Here is a 27,326-nt window from a genome sequence, read left to right on the forward strand (position 1 = left end):
ATTACCAAGACTGTGTGGAAGGAGAAACACACAGGGCAATGGGACAGAGCACAGGCCTTGGAAAGACTCACACAAAGGCACCTGATGGATTTTTGACAAAGGTACAAAAGCAATTCAGTGGAGGCAGACAGAACTATGATACAACCCAGCATTACCTGCAACAGCCCAGACGTGGAAACAACCTAAGTGTCCCTGGTTGGATGAAAACAAGTACGGGACATACCTACAATGGACTAGTATTCAGTTGTAAAAAAGAAGGCAATTCTGTCATTTGTGACAACATAGATGGACCTATGGAGTATTACACAAAACGGAGTAAGACAAAGAAAGACAAATACAGTAGAGTCTCCCTTATATGCAGAATCTTTAAAAACTGAACTCACAGATACAAAGAAGAGATTGGTGGTTCCCGGAGATTCAGAGGGTGGGAGGGAAAATGGACGTGGTGGGGATCAAAAGGTCTGAACTTCCAATTATAAAATAAGTCAGTTATGGAGATGTGATGTACAGCATGTGATTGTAGCTAACCATACTGAAAACCTGGAAGAGTCGATCTTAAATGGTCCCATCAGGGGGGCGGGGTATAACTATGTGAGCTGAAGGAGGCTAGCTCAGTTTATTGTGGTGATCACCTCCCAACACATACATATACCAAATCATCATGCAGCATGCTTTAAACCTCGATGATGTTTTATGTCCATCATATCTCAATAAAACTGGCAATGGAGGACATACAGCGTTTTCAACAGATGGCATTGGAGCACCTGGACACCCACAGACAAAAAAAAAAAAGAGCCTGGATGTAAACTTCACACATGATGCAAACATTAACTCAGAGTATATATTTCAACATAAACTATAAAACTTTTAGAAAACTCGTAAGAGAAATCTTTGGGATCTAGAGCCACAGAGTTTTAGACTTGACACCAAAAGCAGGATTAATAAGAGGGCAAACTGACAATTCCAACTTCATCAAAATCAAAACCATTTGCTCTGCAAAAGACCTCGTTAAGAGGATGAAAACACAAGCTACTGACCCGGAGGAAACGTTTGCAAACCACATACAGGCCAAAGAACTAGAATCTATAATACATAAAGAACCCTCTCTGCTCCATAATGAGTGCTACATGATAATGATTGTAGAAAGACAGATGATAGATATGATAGACAGATAGATAATAGGTAGACAAATAGGTAGGTCATAGACAGACAGACAGATGATACATCGATTGATCCAGTTAGAAAATGGGCAAAGGACATCAAAAGACATTTCTCCAAAGAAGACACAGAGACAGTAAATAACCCCATGAAAAGATGTTCAGTGCCACGGCCACCAGGGAAATGCAAATTCAAGTCGCTCTGATGCTTCGGTGCACACCTATCAGAAGTGTTACAACAGCCACTGGTGACACCAGCCTCCACTGGCGGGGGTGCAGAGAAACGGGATCCCTCGTGCTTTGGTGTTGGGAGTGAAGTCTCATCCAAACGTTTTGGAAAACAGCTTCACAATTTCTCAGTGAACTGAACACGCGACCACCACACGGCCCAGCAACTGTACTCCCAGACGTTCACACCGGAGCACTGAAGACTTGAATTCACACAAAAAACTGTGGGAAGGTTCACAGCAACTTTGCTCACGATCGCCACAAACTGGAAACCTCCAAGATGTCCTCCAGCAGGTGAGCAGTCAGGCCAACGGAGGGCCATCCACGCCACGGAACATGGCTGGCAAGCAAAGGGGGTGAACTGCGGACAGCAAGAACCTGACCGACCCTCGGCAGACTGTGGAAGACGCTAACCCTGAGAGTCTGCATGCAGCAGGACTCCACGCGGGTCCACTTCTGAGACAACACGTTTACAGACACGGACAACAGCTCCAAGCTGGCAGCGGGGAGGAGGCATGGGGGTCCACACGGCACGGGCATGCTCTGTGTCTTGGCTGCCCCTGCTCCGTCCCCTGCTGCTGGGGAAGCGAGATGGAGGGGACAAGGGATGCCTCTGTGTTGAGGCTCACAGCCCCACATGCACCTGTAATGAGCGCCAACTAGAAGGCTCCATCGAGGGAAAACGACGAATCCGAGTGTGGAGAAAACCCTCACACCTTGCTGGTGGGAACGGAAACGGTAAAGCCACGTGCGAAACGCTCGCCAGTCCCCAGGTGGCCCGCGACTCCACTCTGGGCCATCCACCGGAGGGAAACGAAAACTGCTGTCACCCGACACTCACACGGGCGTGTTCTCGGGAGCCCTGCCGGTGACAGGCACCGAGTAGGGACGACCGGACGTCCACGCAGCTCTGGCTCACAGGCTGCAATGTGGACACGTCCCCAGACCCCGTGCTCAGGGAGGGAAGCCACAGGCCAGAGGCCACACACGCACCACATGACCCTGTTCCTACAGAGAGCCCAGAACGAGAAAGTCCACGGAGACACAGCACGACCAGGGTGTGGCCCAGTCTGGGAGGGCAGCGGGGAGTCACTGCCACATGGCACGAGTCTCTTCCCAGACGACGAAAACATTCCACAGTTAGATCATTGTGAGGATGACCATAAATATGAGAAACTCAGGCAGTAGTTTTGGCCTTTAAACTGAATTTGACAGTGTGTAAACTATAGATCAATAAGGCTTATTTCTTCTTAATTTAAAAAATAAGTAGCAACTGCAGTTCTTGAGGGCTCCAGGAATTGACAGGCCCCCTGGAAAACCCATCCCAGATCCCCGACACGGGTCCTCACACAGGGGGCGATCAAACACGCCCATTTTCTTTGTTACAATGACAAACCGGGAATGGGCTTTGTAAACGGCCAGACAGTGTTCTGGAATCACGACTGGTCGGTGTCTGAAGAACAGGAGGGCCCAGGGAGGGGAAGCCCCTGTGCCCGGGACGTGAGGCTGAGCTCGTGTCGGGGTCTTGTCAGACAGGCGTCCTGGCTGGGGGCGGGAGGGGCGGGGGGAGTGTCAGGGGAGGTCTGGGGTGACCTTCAGAGGCGTCTCACCCCATCCCCATGCTCTCCAGCTGTGACAGCCTCGGAGCTCAAGGTTAGACCCCAGTGCGGGGCCAGGAACATGCTGAGACCACCAAGCGGTCTCAACAGGGCAGCCATTCTAGCCCCATCATGACCCCCTCCAAGCCAAAGGAACACAGAGCTGCAGCCACCACCTGCTGCCCTATGTCATATACAACATTGGTGACCCCCCCAATCTGGCTGCCTGAACACCCATTTCCCAGCCTCTACCTGGAAAACTCCTACACATCCTTCAGTGCCCCCAGCCAAATGATGCCCTGCTCCTTCTCCACACTATACATCCCATGGATGCCCCCACATCCTCCCCATGGCTCACCCTGTGGAGACTGGCAGGACCTGTGTCCCACGCACAGCTACATCAAGTCTTGCCAAGTGAAGGCTGGCATCAGCCTCCCAGCAGCCCAGTGTCTCCAGAGCCTGCCATGGGCCATGCATTCAGATGTGTGGAGCTGTGGATGACAGCCCACAGGGGAATCCCGTAACTGCTTCAGCTCTTGAACTTATGACCCCACAAGCCCAGATGTGGAGGCCTCCTCCATCGGCCCAGGCCTGCTTCTCCACCTCCAACTGCTCAGTTCTATTTCCCGTGGCACCCAGGAAAGAGGCCACGTAGGGAACCCCGAGGCCGGGGGCCCACTCAGCCCCGGGCACCAGGGGGCCTCTTGACCATGACCCAGCCAGGACGTAAGGCCAGCCTCTCCTCACCTTCCCACCATGCACGTGGCTTCTGCAGGTGCCATGGACTGAAGGGTGTCCCTTCAGCAGTCCTGGGTTGAAGTCCTAATCCCCAACGTGATTTGCAGAAGGGGCTTTCAGGAGGCAACTAAGGTTTAAAGAGGCCAAAGGGTGGGATCCTAGTCTGACAAGACTAGCGTCCTGAGAGGAAGAGAAAGCAACATGGGTCTCTGTGCCCGAGCCCTGAGAAAAGACCACGTGAGGGGCTTTTAGAACCCAGCGGGAGGCACCTGCCTCGTGTGCAGGCAGAAATGAAGTGTCCCAGGGGAAGGTGAGAGGACCCCCTGTTCCCGAGGGACCACCCACTGCAAGCACCCCGCATGCATGGTCGAAGGGACGCTGGGCAGGCCCTGCTCTCCAGAGCTGGCTCCGTGCGGGAGGAGGGATGGAGGGCATCCCGTGCCGGCTGTGCCCCACGGCACAAGTCAGAAGGGCCGGTGCCGGCCTGAGCCCGGGGTGCTGCGGGGGCGTAGGGCTGGGCGCTGTGGCCTCAGCTCTGCTTCCGTGGAGTCCGGGCAACTGTGGGGACAACAACATGGTCATTGCAGCCCCCACAGAGCTCCATACACGGCATCTCAGTGTGCCAAGAAGTCCAGACAAAACCCGCTCTCCGCTCAGCACCAGGAGGCAGCGCCCTGGGAGCAGGGGCCACTGCCCGTGTGTGCTTGTTGGCGACTCTGGAGGATTACCCTGCACACACGTCCCCAGGACAATGGGGGCGGGGAGGGCGTCCTCCCTGGATGCCCACATGGCTCGCGGGGGAACCCCCGACCCAGAGGTGACCGTGAGCACCAAGTCGGAGGTCATGGGCTTCCCAAACCCTTCGTCTGCTCCTCGGATCAGTTTCAGGAGTGGACGCCTTGTGGGAATTGGCGCCTCTCGTCTAAGTTCTCAAATATTCTGGTGCCGACGCCTCCTGAGTGTTTCCCTCGTATCGGTTTTTAGCCCGGCTCTGTCTGCAGCCACGTTGCCCATCCCCGAGACCTCTGGGTACCTGTTCTTTCTTCCCAATTGGTTGCTCTAAGGCTTTTCTGTTTCAAAGATGCAATGTTGGACATTTTTGTTCTGAAAGTGAAAGACCCCTGTGAAAAGACCCTGCAGGTCCTCTGGGAGGGTGTGACCTTGGGCATCCATAAGCCGAGCCTAGCATGGTTCAGGACATCGGGGCTGGGAACGGGGGACGTGGCTTGTCTGGGGACACTGGGCCTCTGCTGTGCCCGCGCTGCCACGGCTACTCTGTCACTCCAGAGTCAGAAACTCTGAGCCAGCCCCAGGTTGGCAAATGGAAGAAACTCCTTACAGACCAGACCACAGCACAGAAGCATCGGGGTGTGAACTCGGGCGGCAAGAACATTCTGGATCACACCCCCCCACCCCCGTGCTCGGCCACAACCCCATGCAGGGGCCATAGCGGCCCGTGTCCACACTGATTTGTGGGAGGGATGGTCTCCACACGCCAAGTCCCTCCCAGAGAAGTCAGCCTTGGGGTCAATGGCAACTCAGGGAGCTTCTCAATGTACGGCAGAGACACTTCTAGAAGTAGAGTAGGCGTCCGGTGCAGCAGACAACCCTGCCCACCCTCGCCCAGACCCTGCGGCTCTGCCGGCAAGGCAGGAACACTCACTCAAATCCTGCAAGCAAACCAGCTGTACTGTCCTCAAGATCTGTCTCCCAGACACAAGGCTGTTAGTTCTAAATGACAATGTGGGGGAAGGGGAGCGACTAGCAGCTCCTCCCAGGGGGCACCAAACACCCTACCTGCCCCAAAGCAGAACAGACCGACGTGGAGAACGTGTTGGCATCAGATCTGCAAATCATAGACGAGAGCCGTCCAGCCTGATTCCGGAGCAGAGCCGTGCGTCCCACGGTGTCCAGACCCGCCGCTGGGACAGACGGGTTCTAACGCCCGGGCTTTGCACCTCAGCGCAGGCCCTGCTCTCCCCTCCCTCCCCTCCTGCAAGCCCGTGGTCACCCAAGCCAGGTCAGTCCTGCAGACACAGCCCTGGGGAGGAGGGAGCACCTGGTCGCGCTCTGACGCGCTGCGTGTCCTGCTCCGGGAAGCCGCCCCGGCCTTGCTCAGTGCACACTCATAGCGCCCGCCCCTGCTCCATGTCCTCACCTCGGCCTGAACCCTCTTCCTTCCTGCGAGGACCCATCGGAGATCCCGCACGCGGCCATGTGCACACACCTCCCTGCCCCTTCCCTTGTCTCCCGGGTCCTCACAGCTGAGGCCACACGTGAAGGCCCCCCGTGACCACCATGCACCATGCACACTCCCGGCTCATGTCACCCAAAACCCCGTTCCTAGACGCCCCCCGCCCCAGCATCTGCTGCCGCCTGCAGAAGCCAGTGGGCTCAACTGCCCCCACACAGTGGTCATTCCAGAGCGGGACATCCCAGCCGGCACCCCCTCCCAGAACCAAAGCCTGCCCCCAGGACCCTGTCCCAGAATCAGGTACGTCCCCTCAGGACTCCTCCCCCAGAACTGGAGCATATCCTCTGAACCCTTCCTCAGAATTGGGGTGTAGCCCCAGCAACCCCTCCTGGAATCTGGGTGCATCAGCTAATATCCCCTCACACATCACCAGTGTGCCGCTTTCCGGCCCAGGGTCTAGAAAAGGCCCTAAAAGCGGCTATGAAATTGGGTTCTTCGCTAATTGAGTCACAATGTGAAAACATGCACTGACTCTGAGCAGGCTGTACGGTTGCATGTCCCTCACCTGTAGCCCACAGCCGCCACGGTCACCTCCTGCTGCCCTGGCCTGCTTGCTGGGCCGTCCCCAGGTGGAGTGAGGCACCAGGTGCCTGCAGGTACCTGAAGCCCCCAAGAGGGGCCAAGCCTGTCTGAGCCATCCCAGAGACTGGGCTTTGGGAGCTGAAATCAGCCGGGCCAGCCAGGAGCAGGGAGCGACCCTGAGGAGAGGGGACGGAGCTACCCAGGGAGCCACCACCGTGTGACAGACCCAAGCCCCAGGCTCCAACAGTTAAGGCATGCAGGTCACGGTCCTGACTCACCTAGTCTTGAGATGGCCAGGGACACACGGAAGGGACCCGTCAGCACTCACCCTCCTGTTCCCAAAACACCCAATGAAATCACCAAGAGAAATAACAGATAGGTCTGGAACTAGGAACAAGTGCATTTTTACACACAGCAAAGCGAGGCCACAGAAACAAAGCTGGGGACACGGGGATCCCTCCTGAAGAAGCCCAGCCTCTCCACAGTGAGCAGCTCGTTCGCAGCCACAGGGACAGCGAGAGCACGGACCAGGAGGGATGCAAACGCACTCGCCACGGAGAAGCACAAAAGCACATGGACAAGCAGCCGTCTGCGTGACCCAGGGGCCGGGAGGCACGGTCTTAGCAGTGTGGGGCGGGCATCACCAGTCCACACCCCAGAACCCGACCATGGGGCCTGCATCCGCTCCCCACCCCCGGACTGGCAGGCACCATTGGGGGTAATGCAGAGATAAAACAGAGCAGGCGTGATTTGGAAAATACCCCCCAGACCCAGGGGAAGAAGCGACATCCTATTTGCTCCCTCAGCAACATAACCGAGGGTATGCCCAGCCTCCATGAGCCACGATGCTCGTGCGGATAACGTTTCTAACACGTGGGGCTAAATGTCGCTGCCAAGAGCACAGTCACACGCACGCACACGCGGAAGACGGAGCAGCCGCCTCGAGCTACAGCTGAAGCACCGGTGGGTCCATCAGTGGAAAAGGCCGAAAATATCATTATCCAGATGCCAGCGTGACGACGACGTGGGAAAAGATGCTCAAAGACCAAACCTGGAGGACACGGAGCACTGCCCGGGCTGGCGGGACTGGTGGACGCTCACCGTGGAGCAGACTTCCTGCGTAAGAACCGCAGCCCAGAGCCCCGGCACGACCAGGGGCTCTGCTGGGCGGAGCTGCTCGGAGCCCACGTACAACAGCACACACAGAGCACGTGTGCTGGGCCCACACTGCCACCCCATGACGGCAGGAGCACGTGTGACCTCTGACTCCCGGGGCTGGGGCGCGTGCTGGGCAGAGGCTGGGAGTCCGTGCACACAGGTATGGTCCACACTGCAGCCATCGCCGGGGCATCAGACGTGGCCAAGCCCAAGTTCGGAGGCGCACGCAGCCCCAGGAGATGCCTTAGGGTCATAACCTTACGCAGTCAGGGGGACAGGCAGCCCACGTAAGAGAAGAGTTGAAAACAGACACACACCCAGCAAGGAAAGACACTAGAAAGGAAGCGCATAGGAGACAGAAGCCAGGAGGGACAGCAAAGGGAGATTCAGAAACACACGGGGGTGGCCCCAAATGGGGCTTCTTCCAGGACGTCGGGGAGGCGCTGAAGGGGGGATGACACCACCACAATCGAGCGTCTCAGAACTGGTAAAGAGTCTCTCTGTCGGTGGGAGTAACGTCGGCAGCAGAAATGCTCGGGGCACAGCCCCCGAGGACTCACAACCACACACACGTGTGTGCGTGCATGCACACGCACATGCTTAGACACACAGCAACACACGTGCATGCACACTTCCACTCTTATGCACAGTTATGTGCACACACCCACACACGCACATGTCCTCGTTTATATGCACACACGTCCACACACACCTGCACATGTGCATGTACACACGTGCACACTTATATCACATAATATACATGTGTATATGCCTTGCACATATTTACACACATGTGCACACATATGCACACCCACACACGCACACACACAGATCCCATGTCCACACACGTGCACACACACACGTGTACAGACACCTCGGCAACCAGAGTCTACACGAATGCAAACCCACACGTGTGGATCCAAACACACAGACACATATATCTGCAGCATGCCACACACACACACGTACAGGCACATGCAAATGCACACAGATCCGCATGTGTGCAACACAAGCACACGCATGAACATCACACGTGTGCACATACACGTACACACAAATATGTAACTCCCACAGTCAAGTCCATCCACTGATACACACATGCTCCGAAACACACACACACCGTGTGCTTCTCACCATCACACACCCTCGCTGTCAACACTAGGTATTGTTACGGTGTCTATAAATAAACACACGTGTGTGCGTTTAAACATGCAGCCCATACTCCACACCCGGCACCTGCAGCCCAGCGGGCTTGTGCATACCCAGCAAGCCCATCTGCCACCCCCACGGACACAAGGCTCGGCCACCGACACTCCGATAAAGCAGAACCGGGAAACCCCCTCCCCCAGTCACAGGCCTTGACTGGAGCTCCCAGACCATCCTTGGGGCCCAGGACAGCAGCGGACCAGGAGACACTGCTGACATGGACAAGTCCGGGGACACACGGCTGACAGTGGCTCTGGGTGGTGGGGGGTGGTCCCACTCATCCTTTCGACTGGGGGTGGTCCTGCTGCCCCAGCAAGGCTATGGTAGGAGCCGGGCAGGTGTGCCCCAGCTTAACGGCCCAGCTGCTGCTGCAGGGTTGCCACGACGACCACAAGCACAGAGATACCCTCAGGATCACTGCAGGCTTTGCCTCCCAGTGGGTCACTGTGGCCAGCAGGTCAGGGCTCGGCACACCTGCGCCAGGGCCAGCCAGGACCTGCCTCATCATCCCCACCTCCCAGCTCTGCAGAAGCTGATTCCACCAGAATCCCACCCTAACACCCGCCCCCACAAGCAGAACACCCCCCAAGCCCCTACTCTCAAACAGCTCTTCCCGCCCTGGAGCAACAACCCCCACAGCGAGCTCTGCGGTGCTCCCTGACCTCCTAGTCCTACAGCGTCACCTGAGCACATTTGTCTCACCCATGGGGAAACTGAGGCTGGGGGGGGCCTCACAGGATGGCAGACCCTCCATCTCCACATCTAGGGGCCCCCACTGCAGCTGCCCGGTCTCCTCAGACTCGCCGAGGGAGCCAGCCTGGGTCCAAAGCCCCAACCATCCTCACCCTGTGTTCTGTGCTCCCACGTTGTGCTCCCTGCCCCGCACTCCAAGCCCGCACTACCCCCTCCCTGCCTTGCACCCCAGGCCCACACTACTCCCTCCCTGCCCTGCACCCCAGGCCCGCACAACCCCCTCCCTGCCCTGCACCCCAGGCCCGCACTACCCCCTCCCTGCCCTGCACCCCAGGCCCGCACTACCCTCCACGCCCCCCACCCAGCCCCGTGCCCCCAGGTTCATGCTCCCCAGCCCGTGCCCCTCTCCCCACCCTGTGCTTCCCACCCCGTGCTCCCCACTCCCCTCCTCCCTGACCCGTGCTCCCTACTCCCTGCTTACCCCCCATGCACCTCCCCCCACCCCATGCCCCCCCCGCTCCCTCCCCCATCCCTCCGCCCCTCCCCACGCTCCCCATGCCCAGCGTCCCTGCAGCCCGCAGCCCCACCGCACTGACCTGCTTCTCGTTCTCGTCCTCCAGCCTGAGCCGGTCCTCGATGCAGTTCCGGGCCTGCAGGAAGGCTTTCCTTTGGGAGCGTTCGGCCAGGACTCGCACAAATACCCCGTACATGTTCACGCTGAGGAAGAGCAGGGCGTTGGCACCAAGCTGGAAGAGAACAAGAGCACCATGCACGTGGGGCGCTAGCTAGGCAGTGGCTCCCACACCCTCCGCCGAGCCTCCCGTGTGACGACCGTGCGGCCTAGGGTGGCGGGTGTGCCGGCGGGACCCACCGTGCACGGCCGCTTACTGCGGTCCCAGAGCAGAACAGCACATGAGGAGCGTCCCCCCAGCACCCCAGAGTGTGGCTGCATTTGGACATAAGGTCTTCCAAGGGGTCATTATGTTAAAACAAGGTCACTGGGGAGGCCCGTGTGACTGGTGTCCTCCTAACATGAAGGGACCACAACACAGCCGTGTACGCAGGAACGAGCCTGGGAGGACCCAGAGAGGACACTCTGGGATTCCACATGTCCAGCCTCCAGGCCTGCGAGGGACAGACGTCTGCCTGAGCTCAGGCCGCTGGGCTGGGCTGCACGTGACAGCCGCCCCAGGACAGCATCAGAGAAAACATGACGCCAGGAGAGATCCGATGCTCGCAAGTGGGGAAGTGTAGGGAAGCAGATCGGAAGCGAAAGAAAGGACCACATCACACGGGAGCATGAAGGGAGCCGTCGGGATAAGTGACCGTCCAGGGAACCCAGCGTCCGGAGCCCCCTGCTCGGCCCACATCCCCGGATGCCCGCTCCCTTCCAAGGATGAGAGTCAAGGAAGGGGCAGTGAGCAAGACCCGCCTGGGACACCGACCACAACCCAGACTCGGAGGCTCACACCTGCTGCACCAGGAAGACGGCCCAGCAGGATGTCGGCTTCCAGCAACCTTAACTCTCGGCCAGTGCGGACCACCCGGAAGCCCACGACGGCCACGCCGCAGGTCGTGGCAGACCCAGGGAGGATCAGACCTCACATCCCCACCCAGCGTCCTCTGGGGTCTGTCCCACCAGTCTCAGGCCATGGCACTGACCCAGGCTCCACACCCACTTCCCCAAGGGGCTGCCATGTGTATGAGCATCGCACAAGCCACTGCCCTCAGTCTCCATGAAGAGCACGGATTTCGACATTTGATGGGACGCACACACTTCCTGCAGGGTCCGGGTGTCCCTGCTGCTCTCCACCAGGCACTGTGACTTGCACACGATTATGTGGGACAAAACAAACACAGAAACAGGTGGGCAGCGGTCTCTGGCCAGAGGGACCTGCCCGGGACAAGCAGCAGGACAAGGGAGAGCAGACCACAAGGCCGCGTGGATGGAGAAACTGCAGCACCTGGTGAGGCCAGAGGCTGGAGCCGGGAGCAGGCGGGGGACACAGACTCAGGAGGCAGACTGGCACAGAGGACTGGGGATCGTGACAGCCTCGGTGACATGTCCCTTGGGAGGGACACAAAGGGTCGCGGCTGCAAACAGCAGAGCTGTTCAAAAAGGTAACAAGGACAAAAGAAAGCCAGGGGCACAAATCCCCAGGGCCTCACACAGAACTGTCCTCCCCCCAAACACAGAAGAGTCTGCCAGCACGCCAGGGACCCCAGGCTCACGTATGCCTGCTGAGCTCATGTCTCAAAGGAAGCAGGAACGTAACACCAGGACAGCGTCCGGCCCACACCGCACAGTTGGAAAACTGCTGCCCCTGTGATGCTCCAGGAGTTGCCCGAGTCCTATAACCACAGTGAGCCCATCTCCCCCATGTGACCAGCTCCCCTCCCTATGATCTGACCATCTCTGTGTGACCCAGCCATCCTCCTGTGTCCCTCTAAACCCGCTGTTCCACCCTCGTGAGAGCACTCCTCGCCTGAAGCAGGTGCCAGGCTGGGGGAAACTGCTTCTGCGGTGCCTGTACTAGCCCCTCAGTAGGCCCAGGGTGGTGGGGGCGGGGGGCTGGCATGGCCATCCCAGGGCCCATGCCGTGTCCCAGTGACCAGGGCAGTGTCCCCTCAGGCCATCAGCTCTGTCTGCGGATGGGTCATCGGTGCACACTGTTCACGAAGCCGCTTGTCGCAGGCGGCAGGACGCTGGAGCGCATGGAAGGATGGAGGGCAGCTCTGCAGAGTCAATATTTAAACACACGCTGCACGTGGTTAAGACGCCCGCAAGCACCATCACAGGCACTTTTCCAAACATCCAAACAGTCCTGCGTCACTGCACAGAGCACATGGCTCTTCCCGGTCGACACGTGATTGGTCTGGCTCTGCGTGCCCCCGCCCGGCCTCGAAGGAACCTTTGGAAGGCAAGGGAACCAGAGAGACACAGGACACCCTCTGGGACCCAGCACCAGCCTTCCTGAGACGCCCTCCGACCCGGCGCCCCCAGCCTCCACGCGGAGGGGTCAGCACCGTGGACAGTGCTGCACGGGGCCAGAGGCCAACAGCCCTGCCTCCCTGGCCAGCAAACACGGCTTTTCCAGAGACGAAGTCCTCAGCCCACCAGGAGTGCGAGTGCGGAAATGTGGTGTCTCCAGGGAGGTGGGGCAGAGATAGGACACAGGCCACCGGGCAGACCGTGGGGTCAAGGGAGAAGTGGCCAGGAGAGTGAGGGCAGACCAGGTCACTTCTCTACACACACTCACCCGTATCACTTCTTCCCTTTCCTCCCACCATGATGATCCACCCAGGGAAACTGAGGCCCAGTGGCTGGTCGCTGAGTGCCTGCTGCCCATCTGCCCTCCCCTTCCTCCCTCACTCACCCCTACCCCCGTGATCAGGCACAGCCACCGCCCAATGGGCCACAGAGAGGTTTCACCACTGGCCATGATGAGGGTAACAACACAGAGAACCGTGCCCAGAGTCACCTGCTGGCAGGTGTGGCCCGGACGTGGTGTCGGTTCACACTGGCAGCCAAACAGACTGTCACGGGCAAAACAGGCCAAGGGGGACCCAAGCTCGGCCTTTGGAGGTCCGCACCCTAAGACACCCCTCGTCTCTTGCCAGACTCCCTCCTCTCTGAGGAAACCTAGACCCCCTTGGGCCCCCACCTGTTCCAGCTGTTAACTCTGGGGGTCTCAGGGCTGCCAAGCCCAGCCCCTCCTCATTGCTCCCCAGCCACGTGAGGGCTACGACCCGCACTGCTCTCGACCCCACACCTGACTCAGGACACCAGGTCACACCCTGGGATGCTGCCCCCGGGAACACCAGGCCCCTCTTCGTCCTTTATGCACTGAGCTCCTGCCTTGGTAGCTCAGCACTCCTCTGGCAAGGAGTGTGGGAGGAGAGGAGGTCCCGGGAAGCACGGCCCAACCAACACCTCCGGAGTCCATGGCATGTAGCCACATGACCCCATGACTTCGGGCCAAGAACTGGTCCTTGCCACTCCCACCAGCATCCACTCCACAGACATACCAGCGCTTAAGTGGGGCCAGCCCCAGGCTGAAGAGGCCAGTGCACACACTGCAGCCCCACGTACCTGGCCCCCATGTTCCCGCCCCATACACCTGGCCTCCATGCACCTGTCCCACAGACTTGGCCTCCATGTACCCGTCCCACACACCTGGCCTCCATGCACCTGTCCCACACACCTGACTTCTAGCACCGTGGGCCCTAGCCCTCCTGTCCTCCTCATGTGCTCCTGGCCTGGTCTGCCTTGCTCAGAGCCTCTCCTTGGGCAGGGGCCCTCTTGCCACCATGCTGGTTCATGCCCAGACTCCAGGGGCTCAGCTCAGACGTGACCTTCTCAGAGCAGCAGACTCTGAGCCCTTGTGTATCACAGCGCTTCCCGGGAGCCAGCTCTGTACTCCTTCCTTTTGTTGTTTGCAACAGCTGTTACCAGCTTCCAACACACGAAGGTTCACTCACCTACCACCTTCCCAGCCCCCTTTCTGCCCCTTGAGAGGGTCTTGGCCTGTCGGGCCTGCCGACAGACCCCTAAGACTAGGATGGAACCTCTCGTGAACCTGGCACCCTGATGTTTGTTGAATGAATAACTAAGGGGACACGGGTAGTGAGGGGCCAGTCCCAGCCATGATGCTGATAAGGGGAGATCTGCACTGCTACCTGCTCCGGGCTATCTGGATGGGACCCTGCGAGACATTTTTCAGTCCCCACATCTGGGATCAGAAGGGTGGACAGTGACCCCAGCTTTCCCATGACCCTCAGAGGCACACAGAGGCAAGTCCTCGGTGTAGCCTGACATGGGAAGTGACATGCCTTCTTGAGCAGGCTGAGCCTGGGGGGAGCCACCAGTGGCATGGGGACATGGCATGCAGACACGTGCATGTGTGGACCAGATCTTACTGCCCTGGATCAGTAATCAGCACTGGGGGAGGGGGCAGGTCCTTATCCTTCCCAGGCCCTCCCTCTCGGCCCCCCTGCAGGCCTATACAACAGAAAAGACTCTCAATTTTGCCTGCACTCCCACCCTTCCTAGATGGGCTGTGAAGGACTCCCCAGGAAGAGCTCCACACACCCACGCATCCACCCACCCACCCGCCCATCCGTCCTCCTCCCACCCACCCACTCATCCACCTATCCATGCACCCACCTATCCACATCATCCTTCCTTCCATCCATCCATCTGTCCCATCCATGCAACCATCCATCCATACCATCCATCTAGACTTCCAACCACTCACCTAACCACCCATATATCCAAGTCATCCATCCATCCACCCACCTACCTATCCATCCATCCATCCATGCACCCATCATCCATCCATCCATCCATCCATTCTATCATCCATCCATGCATCCATCCATCTATCCATGCACCCATCATGCATCCATCCATCCATTCTATCATCCATCCATGCATCCTTCATCCATCCATCCATTCTATCATCCGTCCATGAATCCTTCATCCATCCATCCATTCTATCATCCGTCCATGCATCCATCATCCATCCATCCATTCTATCATCTGTCCATGCATCCATCTATCTATCCATCCATCCATCCATCCATTCTATCATCTGTCCATGCATCCATCTATCTATCCATCCATCCATCCATCCATTCTATCATCTGTCCATGCATCCATCTATTTATCCATCCATCCATTCATTCTACCCATCCATCCATGCACCCATCATCCATCCATCCATTCTATCATCCATCCATGCATCCATCCATCTATCCATGCATCCATTCTATCATCCATCCATGCATCCATCCATCCATTCTATCATCCATCCATGCATCCTTCATCCATCCATCCATTCTATCATCCGTCCATGCATCCATCTATCTATCCATCCATCCATCCATCCATTCTATCATCTGTCCATGCATCCATCTATTTATCCATCCATCCATTCATTCTACCCATCCATCCATGCACCCATCATCCATCCATCCATTCTATCATCCATCCATGCATCCATCCATCCATCCATGCACCCATCATCCATCCATCCATTCTATCATCCATCCATGCATCCATCCATCTATCCATGCATCCATTCTATCATCCATCCATGCATCCATCCATCCATTCTATCATCCATCCATGCATCCATCCATCCATCCATCCATTCTATCATCTGTCCATGCATCCATCTATTTATCCATCCATCCATTCATTCTACCCATCCATCCATGCACCCATCATCCATCCATCCATTCTATCATCCATCCATGCATCCATCCATCCATCCATGCACCCATCATCCATCCATCCATTCTATCATCCGTCCATGCATCCATCTATCTATCCATCCATCCATCCATTCTATCATCCATCCATCCATCCACCTATCCATCCATCCGTGCACCAATCTATCCATCCATGCATCCATCTACCCACCCCCCATCCACCCATGCACCCATCCATCCATCCATCGATATGTACATACACCCATTCAACCACCCACTCAAACACAACATGAGCTGGGCTTCAGGCCTCTGTGTGCCCCAGGCTGTTCAGGCCCACTTGCTCCGCAGGCATCACACTGACCCCTCTGGGAACTACCCAGGACATGTCTGAAGCAGTAATGGCTGTGGCTCATGGGCAAGCGGACTCTGGTCAGGGAACCAGCATCACTGTGAATGAACAAACCTCTAGAAACTGTCAACTAGGGTGCCTGCTTGTGGCAGGAAAAGCAGCCCACAGCATTTCAGCGTCTTTTGTCCTCCTCCCACCTGACTGCAGAGCACAGGGACCACGGGACTGGAAAGCGTGGTCTTCCGCTGCCTCAGCAGGAAGTCCTGCTCCCGTCAGCTCCACTGCATGCTGACTGAGAGGCATAGCCTTGGATCGTCAGCGGGGCACATGGGCTGCAGGGGCCACGTGCAGCAGGGATAGCTGCTCAGGGTCCCTCCTGTGTTGCCAGGAGGGGCAGGAATGAATCAAAGTAGACCCCTGCCTTGTGGACCTGGGCAGACTGCCAGAGAGACAGGCACTGCGGGGGAAAGGATGGGATCTGCTGGAGACAGGTGTGCATGGCCAAACAGGCTCATCAGCCCTCTGCCCCCAGGGGAGCAGCCCAGCCCCACCCCGCAGTGGGCACCTGGGTCCCTCAGATGGTCAAGAGAGCCGGTGCAGAGACGGGAAAAGCCGACGTGTGCCTGGGGCCCCAGTCATCGACCACCATGAACTCTCCCGACATCCACCGTGGCAGGCAGATCCCTTCCACGTGGACAATGACCATGTTGGAGGACATGAGCTCTGAGTAGAGCCCAAGAGAGATGAAAACTGAATAGGACTGGGTCTGGCACATGGAAATGATTCCACTCCCGCCATGACCCCAGAGCTAGACCCGGCCAAGAGGTTAAGGGCCACCACCTGAAGGCCGAGGTGGGAAAGCAGGAGACCACCTTGCCTTGTGTCTGGGGTTCCTGCCCCAAGCAGCCCGGCTGGGGCTTCCCGGGCACCTGCATTCAGGGATGGCACCAGAAGCCCAGCTTCAATCACCGCAGGACACAGCAGCCCACAGTGTGCCCCGCACCCACGATCTTTCCATGGCACTCCTAGCACTTGTGCTGCTTCATCACTCTCAGGGTGCGGGGCAGCGATCCGGGCAGGTGCACCCCCGACCCTGTCCTTCACACCCCCTCGGTCGGCCAGCAGAGCAGAGCTTCCGCCATCACTCAGGAGCACACGAAGCTGCCCTCCAGAGCCCTCACCCACCACCCCCGCACCAGAGCCGGGGTCAGATGCCAGCTCCTGGCCAAGTTCTCCGGCACGGCTGGGAGCCCCGGTCACGTGAGCACGTGGTGCACACAAGGAATTCTGAACACTGGCCTGCACTTCATCGTCTGGCATCCCACAAGGCCTCCCCGACCCCTCACCCCAGCCTCTCTGAGCTCACGCAGGAGCCATGTCTTCTCCAGCATCCTGGAGCTCTTGGAGTGCGGGGACGGGTGCCTTCCCCTCCGTGCCCCAAGATCCCGCCTAGTTAGCGCTCAAACCTCTCCCCTGAACTCACTCCAGTTTCAAGCTGCCATCCACCACTGCCCAGCACCGGGGGACAGCCTCTCCTGCAGGCAGCGCAGGCAGGCAGGTGCACTCACCCTCACTCGGGGCAGCTCGTCCCCAGGATAAAAAGGGGGGAGCTCCGCCCACACTGCAGAGCCCCCACCCCACACAGAGCGTCCCATTTATTAAATCAACACACGGCTCCCTGCCACACAAGGTCTCGCACGTCTGGTTGGTGGGGTCCCTCTCACCCCGCTGCGCGCGGAAGGGCATGGGGTCCTGCCTCCCTGTGCTCCCAGCCAGCTCTCCCACATCGCTCAGAGTGTGTTTCTAAGCTCACATCATTGCTTGGGAGTGTCTCTGTGGCCCAACTAATGAAAGTGTCCTGAGATTCGCATCCTCAGGAGGGGGGGAAGGACACGGACAAGTGTCCACACTGCCGCCCATCCCCAGGAAAGCGCTCTGTTAACCTTGCTACTCTACTGGGGCATGTGTTGGAAGTTTCCATAATAAAAACAAAACAAGGGGCACCTGGGTGGCTCAGTGAGTTAAAGCCTCTGCCTTTAGCTCAGGTCGTGATCCCAGGGTCCCAGGATCGAGCCCCACATCGGGCTCTCTGCTCAGCAACCTCTCCCACTGCCCTGCTTGTGTTCCCTCTCTCGCTGTCTCTCTCTGTCAAATAAATAAATAAAATCTTAAAAAAAAAAAAAAAAAGAAAGAAAGAAAGTAAGAAAAAAAAAAAACAAAAAACGATTCCAATGGGCTCTTGTGAGCTCCTGCCCTGGGTCCCACCCCTTGAAGAAGCTGAGGACCGTCTGGGCTGAGGCTGCCACACCCAGAGGCAGATTCCCTGGGGGCCACGGCGAGATCACAGTGGCATCTCCTCTGTGACCCCTGATGGCTTTACCAGCGCGGCTCCTGGTGTGAGGGCCTTCCAGCACCCCAGCCCCAGCTCACCGCCTGCTCAGGCATGGCCTGTCCATACCACGGGACTGCTGGGCCTCTGTGTCCCCAACCTCCTGGTCACAGCCCTGGGACGCTCCGACGTCCTCCTGTACCTTTGGACGCCCACTCGCTCTAGCCACAGAGGGGCTCTCCCTCCATGGCCCAGGTCTGAGGCTTGAACACACCGGACTTTGGAAATGAGCCCCGCCCATGGCCCCCCAGGGCACCGTCAGATCACGGGGGGAATGCACTGATGTCTGTTAAGTGGAGATCTGTGGCAACAAGAATCAGAGATGTTTTGAAGCCCTCAGGCCAAATGGATGATCCTGGAACGGGCTTCGCAGCTGGGCTCGGGTCTGCGAGCAAGGATTCCAGATCCCTCCACCTTCCGAAGGCACAGCGTTCACGGGAATGCTTCCCTCCCACGGGAAACCAGGCAAAGACCCCTGAAGAAGCACGCACTGAGCCCCGCAGAAGGCCATGGAGCGGGGTCGCCGTAGCCAGGGCTGCAGAACCTTCCAGAGCGGACTCCCTCACCCAGATGCCAGCACGGCACAAGGCCCCTGCCCCGAAGAGCGCACATTCGCATGGGCAGAGGCACCGGGAGGCCTGCACACGGGGAGCGCCTCCCGAGGACAGGTCAGCACCCAGCAGCAAAGGAGTGCCAGGAGTGCTGGGGTCCTCCCGTGGGCGTCCCGTCCTGCCGCACCTGGGTCCCCCACATCAGCGTCCAATCCGCCCACACCTGGGTCCCTCCGTGGGCGTCCTGTCCCCCCACCCAGGTCACTTCCCTGGGATTCCTCAGCAGTTTGTGAGGACCCCCTGGGCCTGTCGCAGCCGCATGGCTCACATGGTCACCATGGGCTGCTCCTACCTGGTGAGGCTCCTACCCCTCCCAGCCCCATCCTCCACCAAGGGGAGGCCCCCTAACTCCACACACACCTAGACTCCCAACGGCCCTGCTGCTGTCCCTGCTCCCAAGCTCTAGGCCCACAGACCACCACAAAGCTGAGCTGGGGCAAGGTGGGTCCTGGATGCGGCGGGAGAGTAAGCAGCCTCATACCCACATATCCAGACCCTGCGGGTCTCCGTGGGACTCAGGCCTCAGAACACTACCACACACGCCCATGTTCACATGTGTGTGAACACATGCATCTGCACACTAGGCTACACACACGTGCATGGAACTCATACACAGGCCACCAAGGTGGGTGGGCATTACACATGTGCTCGGTCATATCCGCGTGTGCACACACAGAGGCCCCATGCCGACTGCGCTGGGAAGCAGGAAGCCCCTCTCATCAGCTGGGTGCCTTCCTCCCAGGAGGTCTAGAGGCAGCCTGGACCCCAGCACCCCAAAGGTCAAAGCAGATCCTAACGCCCCCAGCCCAGAAGCAGAGGGTCCAGGGTCTAGGGAAAAGGAGTGGGTCCAAGGAAGACCCAGGCATGGCAATAAGGGACAGCGTGCCCCAGCCCTCACCCCGCCCCATGCATCGGGGGGCTGGGGGTCCCACGACGGGAGCCTCCGGGGCAGGGACCCAGACTGGCCAGAGGGCCTGGCCCTGTCAATCTCCCCATGTTCTAGGCCACTCGCCCAACCCCCCCACCCAAGGAAGCGCAGCCTCGCTCACTTCCTGGGTGGTCTCCGATGCCACCCAAGGTCACGGACAGGAGGGCCCCACGCACACACCATCACACAAGAACATGGTAATGCTAACACACAGGGCTGACATTTGGTGTGCACCAGCACAGCCTGTGGGTGTGCAAGCGGGTGTGTTTGTGTGTGAAAGTGGACGTGTGCATGAAGGCGTGAGGACATGTGCATGAAGCCTGTGTGCACAACTGTGTTTGTAGGTGCACATGGGAGTTCGCGTGTCTGTCCATGTGCACACGTGTGTACATGCGCCATACGAGGGCCCGCCCATGACCAGCACTACTGAGTGGGCCAGGAGACCCAGGGTCTGTCTTCGTCCAGACAGGATGCCCGCCGCCCACGTCCCAGCCGTCTCTTCCAACCTCCAAGACCAAACACCAAACACAGGCTCAGGGAGTCACAAAACTCGCGGGTCACCAAAGGCTTGAGCCAAGCACTGGCCCCATGCTCAAGGGACAGGACGGTGCCTGAAAAGGTACCTGCTCCCAAAAAGCCACGGAGCCCCCAGAAGAAACACGGGCATGGGGCAAGTACCCCACCCAAGGTCCCACAGTCAGGGGCTCCACCGACCCTCCACACGAGCCCACCACCCCACCAGAGTCAGGAGACTCAATGAGGACATTTCCGGGCTTGGAGACTGCAGAAACACAGCCCAGATTGTCCGTCCACCTGGGAGCTGACCCTGGCCCTCCCAACCTCAGAGAGGGCACAGGAAAAGGAGGGACATCACCCAAGAAGCCTCGGCTCCCAGGAAGGGCAGGTGGACAGCTCTCACAGCAGGAGGGACCGTGGCAAGCAGACACCTCCCTAAGGACACCGCTCCGGTCTGAGCCAGGCAGCAGCACCCATGCCCACTCATGGGACCCCTGCTCCCCACTGCATCCCAGGGCCCCCCCAAACAGAAACCTGAGCAGACCTATCTGCTGACAAGGCTTACAGGGCCCAGCGCCGTTTTCCAAAGAAACAGGAAACACTCCATGTGCCCCGCACCTGCCTTTTCTTGCACACCCACCTCCCTGGCTGATCCCCAGCCCTCCTCTGTCCAGGACCTTGGCTGGAGCACACCGGCCTCAGGAAGCCACCCGGAGTCCTCCGTCTGCCCTATCCCCTTCACACACCTCCGGAGGTCACTCAGACTCCCCCCGGCCCGGCACAGACTGCAGTCCCAGGTGCCCACCAGTGTCCCCCACAGACAGTAAATTCCTGGAGTGCAGGGGGTCTCGTTTCCATAGGGCGCCCAGCCCCTAGCCTGGGGCCTGGCCCCCAAGTGTGGATCACAGCATCCTCCAGAGAAGACACCCCCACCGGGTCCACCAGTGGGGCCGGACTCCAGCACACACACAGTCCATGGGTCTTGGGGGGCACGTGGGAGGCAGCAGACAACAGTCCCCAGGACACTCCCCGAGCAGGTGCCAGCCCTCGCCTGAAGCCGGGATGTGTCCCCGTGTCCAGATCCCATTTCCCATCAGCCCAATTCCTCTGCCCTGGCCTGACCCATTCCAAAGACTTCAAGTTTAGGGCCAGCTGCTCAGAGGGAGGCTAACCGGACTCTCCAGGGAAACAGACCAGGTTATGAGGAGGGGAACTACAGATGCAGGGGTGGGAATCGGGCGTACCAGCAGGGTGCCCACTGGACACAGACCTGGAGGCCTGGTGGGGACACCCACCACCACCTGCTGCTCAGAGAATAGGAGAGAGACAGGAAGCCCAAGGTGGAAAGAGCTGAGCCCTGCCCAGCGACCAGAGGCCTGGGGAAGGGGGGTCCAGACTAGGCCACCGAGGCGGTCTTTGGAGTCACTGCCAACCAAGGCAGAGAAACCCCCTCCTCGCCTTCAGGAGGTCCCACCTGTCTCCCTCCCCTTTCCAGCCTCCACCTAGCAGCACGGGGTCAGCAGAGGCAGGTGGATGCACCAGCAGGTGAGCAAACAAAGCCACAGGACCCAGCCAAGATAGGGGAGGACGGGGGCGGTTATCAGCGAGGAAGAGCGTCCAGCCTGGGTAAAGGGCCTGGCCGCCTGGTGGAGGGCAGGAAGGGCAGGAGGCCCCCGAGAGGGGGTCCAGCAGGCGCGGAGTCCAGCTGAAGGAGGGGTCCTGCTGGGTAAGGGTCCCGCCAGGAAGAAAGGGGAGCAGGGGCTCTGCCTGTGGGGGGAAGAGCCAGGGAGAAGGGGCCAGGGGGAAGTGCTGGGGCGACTTAGAGGAGCCAGGGGGCGGGGCAGGCGGGGCGGGGCGGGGCTTAGGTCTGGTTGGCGACTCTGAGGAGGAGGAGTCCCAGCGCAGGGAGTTGGCACTACCGAGGCGGGAAGCAGACAATCCACACCTGGGGGCACGCGCTGTGAGCGGCCTGGACGCCTGTGTACCTGGGCTCTGAGGGCGGTGACATCGCTCCACCTGCCAGCAGCGAGCTCTCCCTAGAGCTCAGACAACCTGGAGGGGCACAGGGACTCCCGCCAACACCCACTTGCCTGATGGTGCTTTCTGTTTTCCTGCCTGGGGCTTAGAAGAGGGGAGGGAGGAGTTGGAAATATATGCCTCTTCCATTGACAGGCAGTTATCTGACCACAGCAGTGGCCCCGGATGAGCCCAGGAAGATACAGCAATTTTGCCCCACCCTGGCCAAGAAGTGGGCATTTGGGGCCATGGTGGGGGGGGGGCGGGAGGCACCCCGAAGGAAGGAAGCTGGAGCAGGCGGATGTGCACACCCACAGCTGTGAGAGGCAGGGCCTCCTGGTGTCTCCTGAGCCCACTGCTCCTCTCCAGGCATACCCTGCTGCCCCCCTCCACCACTCCAAAGCCATGACCTTGGCATGCACAATTCTGTCTGCTACCACTGCCAGCAACCCAGCTCCGTCCCCGGTCCCCAAGCACAGTCACTCCCTCCTCAAGCCATACTCTTCAAGTCCCCCAGTGCCACCACTGGGGAGCAGGGGTCACACATGTGGCATCTCCCCCTTTCCTCCTCCTCACCGCCCCCATGACCCCCTACCCCACCCCAGGTCTCCAGCCCAGTCCAGCCTGGCTTGCCACCCCAATGTCCCTGAGCAGACTTCAAGGGTTCCCCAACATGATGCCTTCGGTTCTGACTTGTTGTTCAGTTAAATAAGAATGAGTTTCTGTGCTTTGCATGTACATACAACCGTGGGCAGGAGGGAACAGGCGGAAAGAAGGTCCCAGCCTGGTCAATATTTACGCCCTCCTGAGCGCTGGGCTGGGGGGGGGGGGGGTGAGACTGTCTCCCCAAACTCCTTGTGCCCTGGCTGACAGCAGCAGCACGGGCCGGGCGTGAGCCAGCAGGTCCCGCCACCTCCCGGGGAAGGGCAGCCGAGCAGCATCTAAATCCCAACCGTGCGGTCACCGACCTCCTGGGCGCTCTCAGCCTGCCGGCCTGGGCCAGCCTGGGTGCCACAGGGTCCCCAAAGCACGTGGCCTACCAGGGCGGGGCAGGATGGCTGTGGGAACCCCCCAGAGACTCCTTGTGGAGGGGCAGAGGCTCTGAGACACCCCGAACCCCCTGAGACCCCCCGGCCTCAGTGCCCAGAGCAGGAGCAGTTCTCTCCCTCCCACGGCACAGATACTCCGCCCAGAAGGTCCAGCAAAAGCAACCGCCCTGCACAGACTGCTCCGCTCATCCATTGCCCTGTCCTTATGGGCTTCCACCTCTCGTCCTGCCCCAAACCAGCTCCCGAGGAACATGGGGCTCTAGGCACATGGCTGCACTGCAGGGCAGCTGGAGGGTGTGGGGCAGCGGGCAGCAGAGGCCCCACTGGGTACATGAGCCTCCCACCTTCCCCACCGGCCTCCCGGACCATGGCAAACTCCGGCCCCAGGGCAGCACACAGGCCCCTCACCGTGTTTGTCGGCGCCCACCCCATCCGTCTGTCCACATCGCCACCACCAGCAGCAACGTGTGGATCTGAACAGGAACGTTCTGGAAGCCAAAGCAACTTGGAGGTGACAGGACACCGAATAAGGGCTTTTCCCACAGGCTTTCCACCTGCATGCCAGCTCTGCAGTAGGGAAACTGAGGCCCTGGGCGGGAAGGGTGTGTGTCGCCCAGGGAGCCAGCAGCAGCAAACGCCAGACGCCTGCTCCCTAAGAATCCAGGCTTACAGGACCGGCTCCCTGCCCCCCGGGGGTACAGGGGCTCATCTTATCCTGGAGGAGAGCTCCCTGGGTCCAAGACCTTTACAAACCCTTTCCTCTCCCTCAGTTCTCTAGAAGGGATGACCAGAAACTGTAAACAAAATTGTTTTGGAAAATTGTTTTGGAAATGTTTTGGAAAATTGTTTTGGAAAAAGACAATAGCACCGCCTTTCGTTGAACCAGCTGAACCCCTCATATGCCAGATCTCAGACCTCCCCTCCCCACCCGGAGCTGACCTGGCCGCGGGGCCACCCTTCTGGTCCTGGTGGGGAGGCGGTCCAGCTGGGGGGCCCCACACCATGGGGGCCAAACACATAACAGAAGGGAATGTTATGGGGGGAGGGTCCAACAGCACCTCCTAAGGACAGACGACAGGCAAGGCCACAAGCCAGGGGCCTGCTGGGAACCCCCCAGAACGGAGGCCCCCTCCCCTCCCTGGGTGCAGGGAGCCCTCTACCCTCCTCCCTTCTCTCCGCCTCACCTCTGTTTCTGGCGGCGCCCCTACTTTGTCCCTCTCTTCTCCCCACCTCCAGGCCCCTTCCCCCATTCCTTCCTCCTCCCCTCCCAGCCCCCAGCACATGCTGGCCTCTCTGGGCCCCAAAATACACTTCCAGTGTCTGCCCTGTGCATCCATGATCCCTCTGACCATGGGCATCCCTGACATCTCTGTCTGAGAGCACCTCCCTGGGTCCTCGTGGGGGGGCCCTCAGTCCCCCCAGGCCACAGTCGGATTCCCCGCACCCCCTTCTTCTTCCCAGAGCTTGTTCCATGCAGCCTCCCCTCCTCACCCCATCTCCCCCATCTCCCCCACCTCCTCCATCTGCCACATTCTCTCCCTGGATGGGCTTGCCCACCACCTCGGATTTCCCCCATCCTCCTGCCAAAATGCTGCCAAAGGAGGAAACAAAACCCTCCTTCTGGGCCCTCCAAGCCCCACTGGGTGGGTGGGTTTCACTGCTGGGTCAGGCTAGGAGAGCCCCACACAGCAAGGACAACTGCCTCCAGTCTCCTGGGTCTCCGTCTGGGGAGGAGCCCGTGGGAGCCGGCAACGTCCTTGTCCCCAGCTACCGTCTCGCTGGCCCTCCTGGAAGGCAGTGGCAAAGTTCCGATGCTCCCAGCCTTGGTCAGACCCCGGCAGGGCGGCGGTGGCAAGGACTGGAGGAGCCCTGTTCGACCTTGGCAAACCTGTCTTTCTAGACCAGAAACGGGTCCACAACGGGCGCCAGGGAGGCTGGAGGAGACCCAAGTCCCAGTCCCCTCCCAACCTCCCCAGGGTGCCGCAGGCTGGGAGAGAGACTCTGCCAGCCCCGCACGAGGTCCAGGCACACTGGAGAGGAGCCCAGAGCCCTGCACAGCCAGCAGGAACCCTGCCCGCCAGGGGCCCATCCCGCACCCACTTCCCGTCCCTCTTCTGGGATGTGTGCAGCCAAAGAGCGCCGGCCAGGGCTCTGGCCGGGCTTGGCCGCTCACCAGCTGCCTGACCTTGGGCCAATCCTTGCCCTCTCCACGCTCCCCTCTCCACAGCCCACACCCAGGAGAGCTTTGTGGATGGCCACTAGGAAAAGAGCCCGGCCCTAGCAGCCCCCACCGCGTCCTCGGCTCGCCGAGTGACCTTGAACGCCCCCCACACTCGCGGCCTCAGTTTCCCCACCCGCCCAATCCGTAGACTCACGCCCGGCTCCCCCGGTGTTCCCGGTCCCTCTCGGGCAGATGTGTATCCCAGACCCGACGGAGGGCGCGCAGCGGCACTTACCGTCCTCCAGAGACGCGGGCGCTTGGCGGGCACCAAGGTAGCCGTGACCAGCAAGTGTGAGGCGGCCACCACGAGCCCGAAGCCGACGGCCAGCAGGCTGCGCACGGGCAGCAGGGCATAGGACACGAAGGTGACCAAAAGGAGCTGCCAGACGCCGTGGTCGGCGGCTGCCGTCCCCGAAGCCGCGCCGGCGTGGGTGCCCGCGGGCCCGCCGAGCGCGAAGGGGCAGCAGAGCAGCGCGAAGGTGAGGCTGAACAGCAGCGCCAATTGGCCGACCTGCTGCAGCTGCGGCGCCTGCAGCGAGCGCACGTTGGTGACCACGAGCAGCGCCAGGAAGAGCACGCAGTGAGCGGGGTGCGAGCCCCTGGCCAGGCCGGCCGCGGGCCCCGGCGCGCCCAGCAGCTCCGCCAGCGCCAGAGCGCCCGCCAGCCCGCTGAGCACGGCCAGCGCCTTCAGCGTGGCCGCCTGCTCCAGCCGCAGCGTGTAGCCGCGGAACAGCGCCTCCAGCTCGGGGCACGCGAACTCCTCACCGCACGGCCGCAGCCCGCGCCGGCCGCCCGGCCCCGCCGCCCGCTCGGCGCCCCCGGGCTCGCCCGCGCCGCCGCCTCCGCCTCCGCCTCCGCCTCCGCCGCCGCCGCCTCCGCCTCGGCCGCGCGGCGCCCCCGCCATCTCAGCGCCATGCGGCGGCGGCCGGGGCGCCGGGGCGGGCGGGCGCGGGCGGGAGGCGCGGGGCGCGGCGGGCAGACTCGGGGCGCCGGCTGCCCCGCGCGCGCGCCCCGAGCGCGTCCCCTCCCGCCGCCGCGCCTGCGCAGTGCGCCTCCCGCCCGCCCGGCCGCGGTCCTCCGGCGGCCCAGCTGCGCCCGCCCCGCCGAGCGCCGAGCCGCGGGGCGGCGTGACCCCGGCGCCCGCCGCGCCCCGGGCCTCAGTTTCCCCGCCGGCGCAGGGTGCGGCCCGCGGGGCCGTCTCTCGGGGCGTGGGAAACGCACGAATCCTGCGATATGCCCTGGGATGAGGCGGGGGGGCTCCATCCTGCCGAGAGGGTGACACCCCTCGACTCTAGAGGAGCTCGCGGTGGGACCCCGGGGCCTGCAGCTCGACCTCCCACCCCCGGCGCCGCCGCAAGGGACCCAGGCGCCCTGCTCCTGCTAACCCCGCGAGCGAACACGGGGATGCATGGCGTGGGGCCGCGCCTCCCGGCGGTACAGACACAGAGTTAGGCCAGAGCCCTGGCTGGGGGCGCAG

The 27,326-nt window shown here is 60.3% G+C and overlaps 1 protein-coding gene across 2 annotated transcripts in view; it reads right to left on the minus strand.

The window, feature by feature from the left end:
• ADCY1 (adenylate cyclase 1) overlaps positions 1-26,768 on the minus strand; it is a 93,525-nt gene extending 66,757 nt beyond the window's left edge. The window contains exons 1-2 of one of the 2 annotated variants that reach the window (XM_059170663.1): positions 26,085-26,768; positions 10,151-10,300 (exon numbers count right to left, since the gene is read on the minus strand). In XM_059170663.1, the coding sequence (XP_059026646.1) occupies positions 10,151-10,300; positions 26,085-26,753 (819 nt within the window). In that variant the 5' untranslated portion in view covers positions 26,754-26,768. The remainder of the gene's footprint in view (positions 1-10,150; positions 10,301-26,084) is intronic. The other variant, XM_059170664.1, reaches the window with a different exon arrangement.
• Between the last annotated feature and the right edge of the window lie 558 nt (positions 26,769-27,326).

The sequence above is a fragment of the Mustela lutreola genome, chromosome 4 (assembly GCF_030435805.1).
Source record: "Mustela lutreola isolate mMusLut2 chromosome 4, mMusLut2.pri, whole genome shotgun sequence".
In the NCBI taxonomy this organism is placed as follows: Eukaryota; Metazoa; Chordata; class Mammalia; order Carnivora; family Mustelidae; genus Mustela; species Mustela lutreola.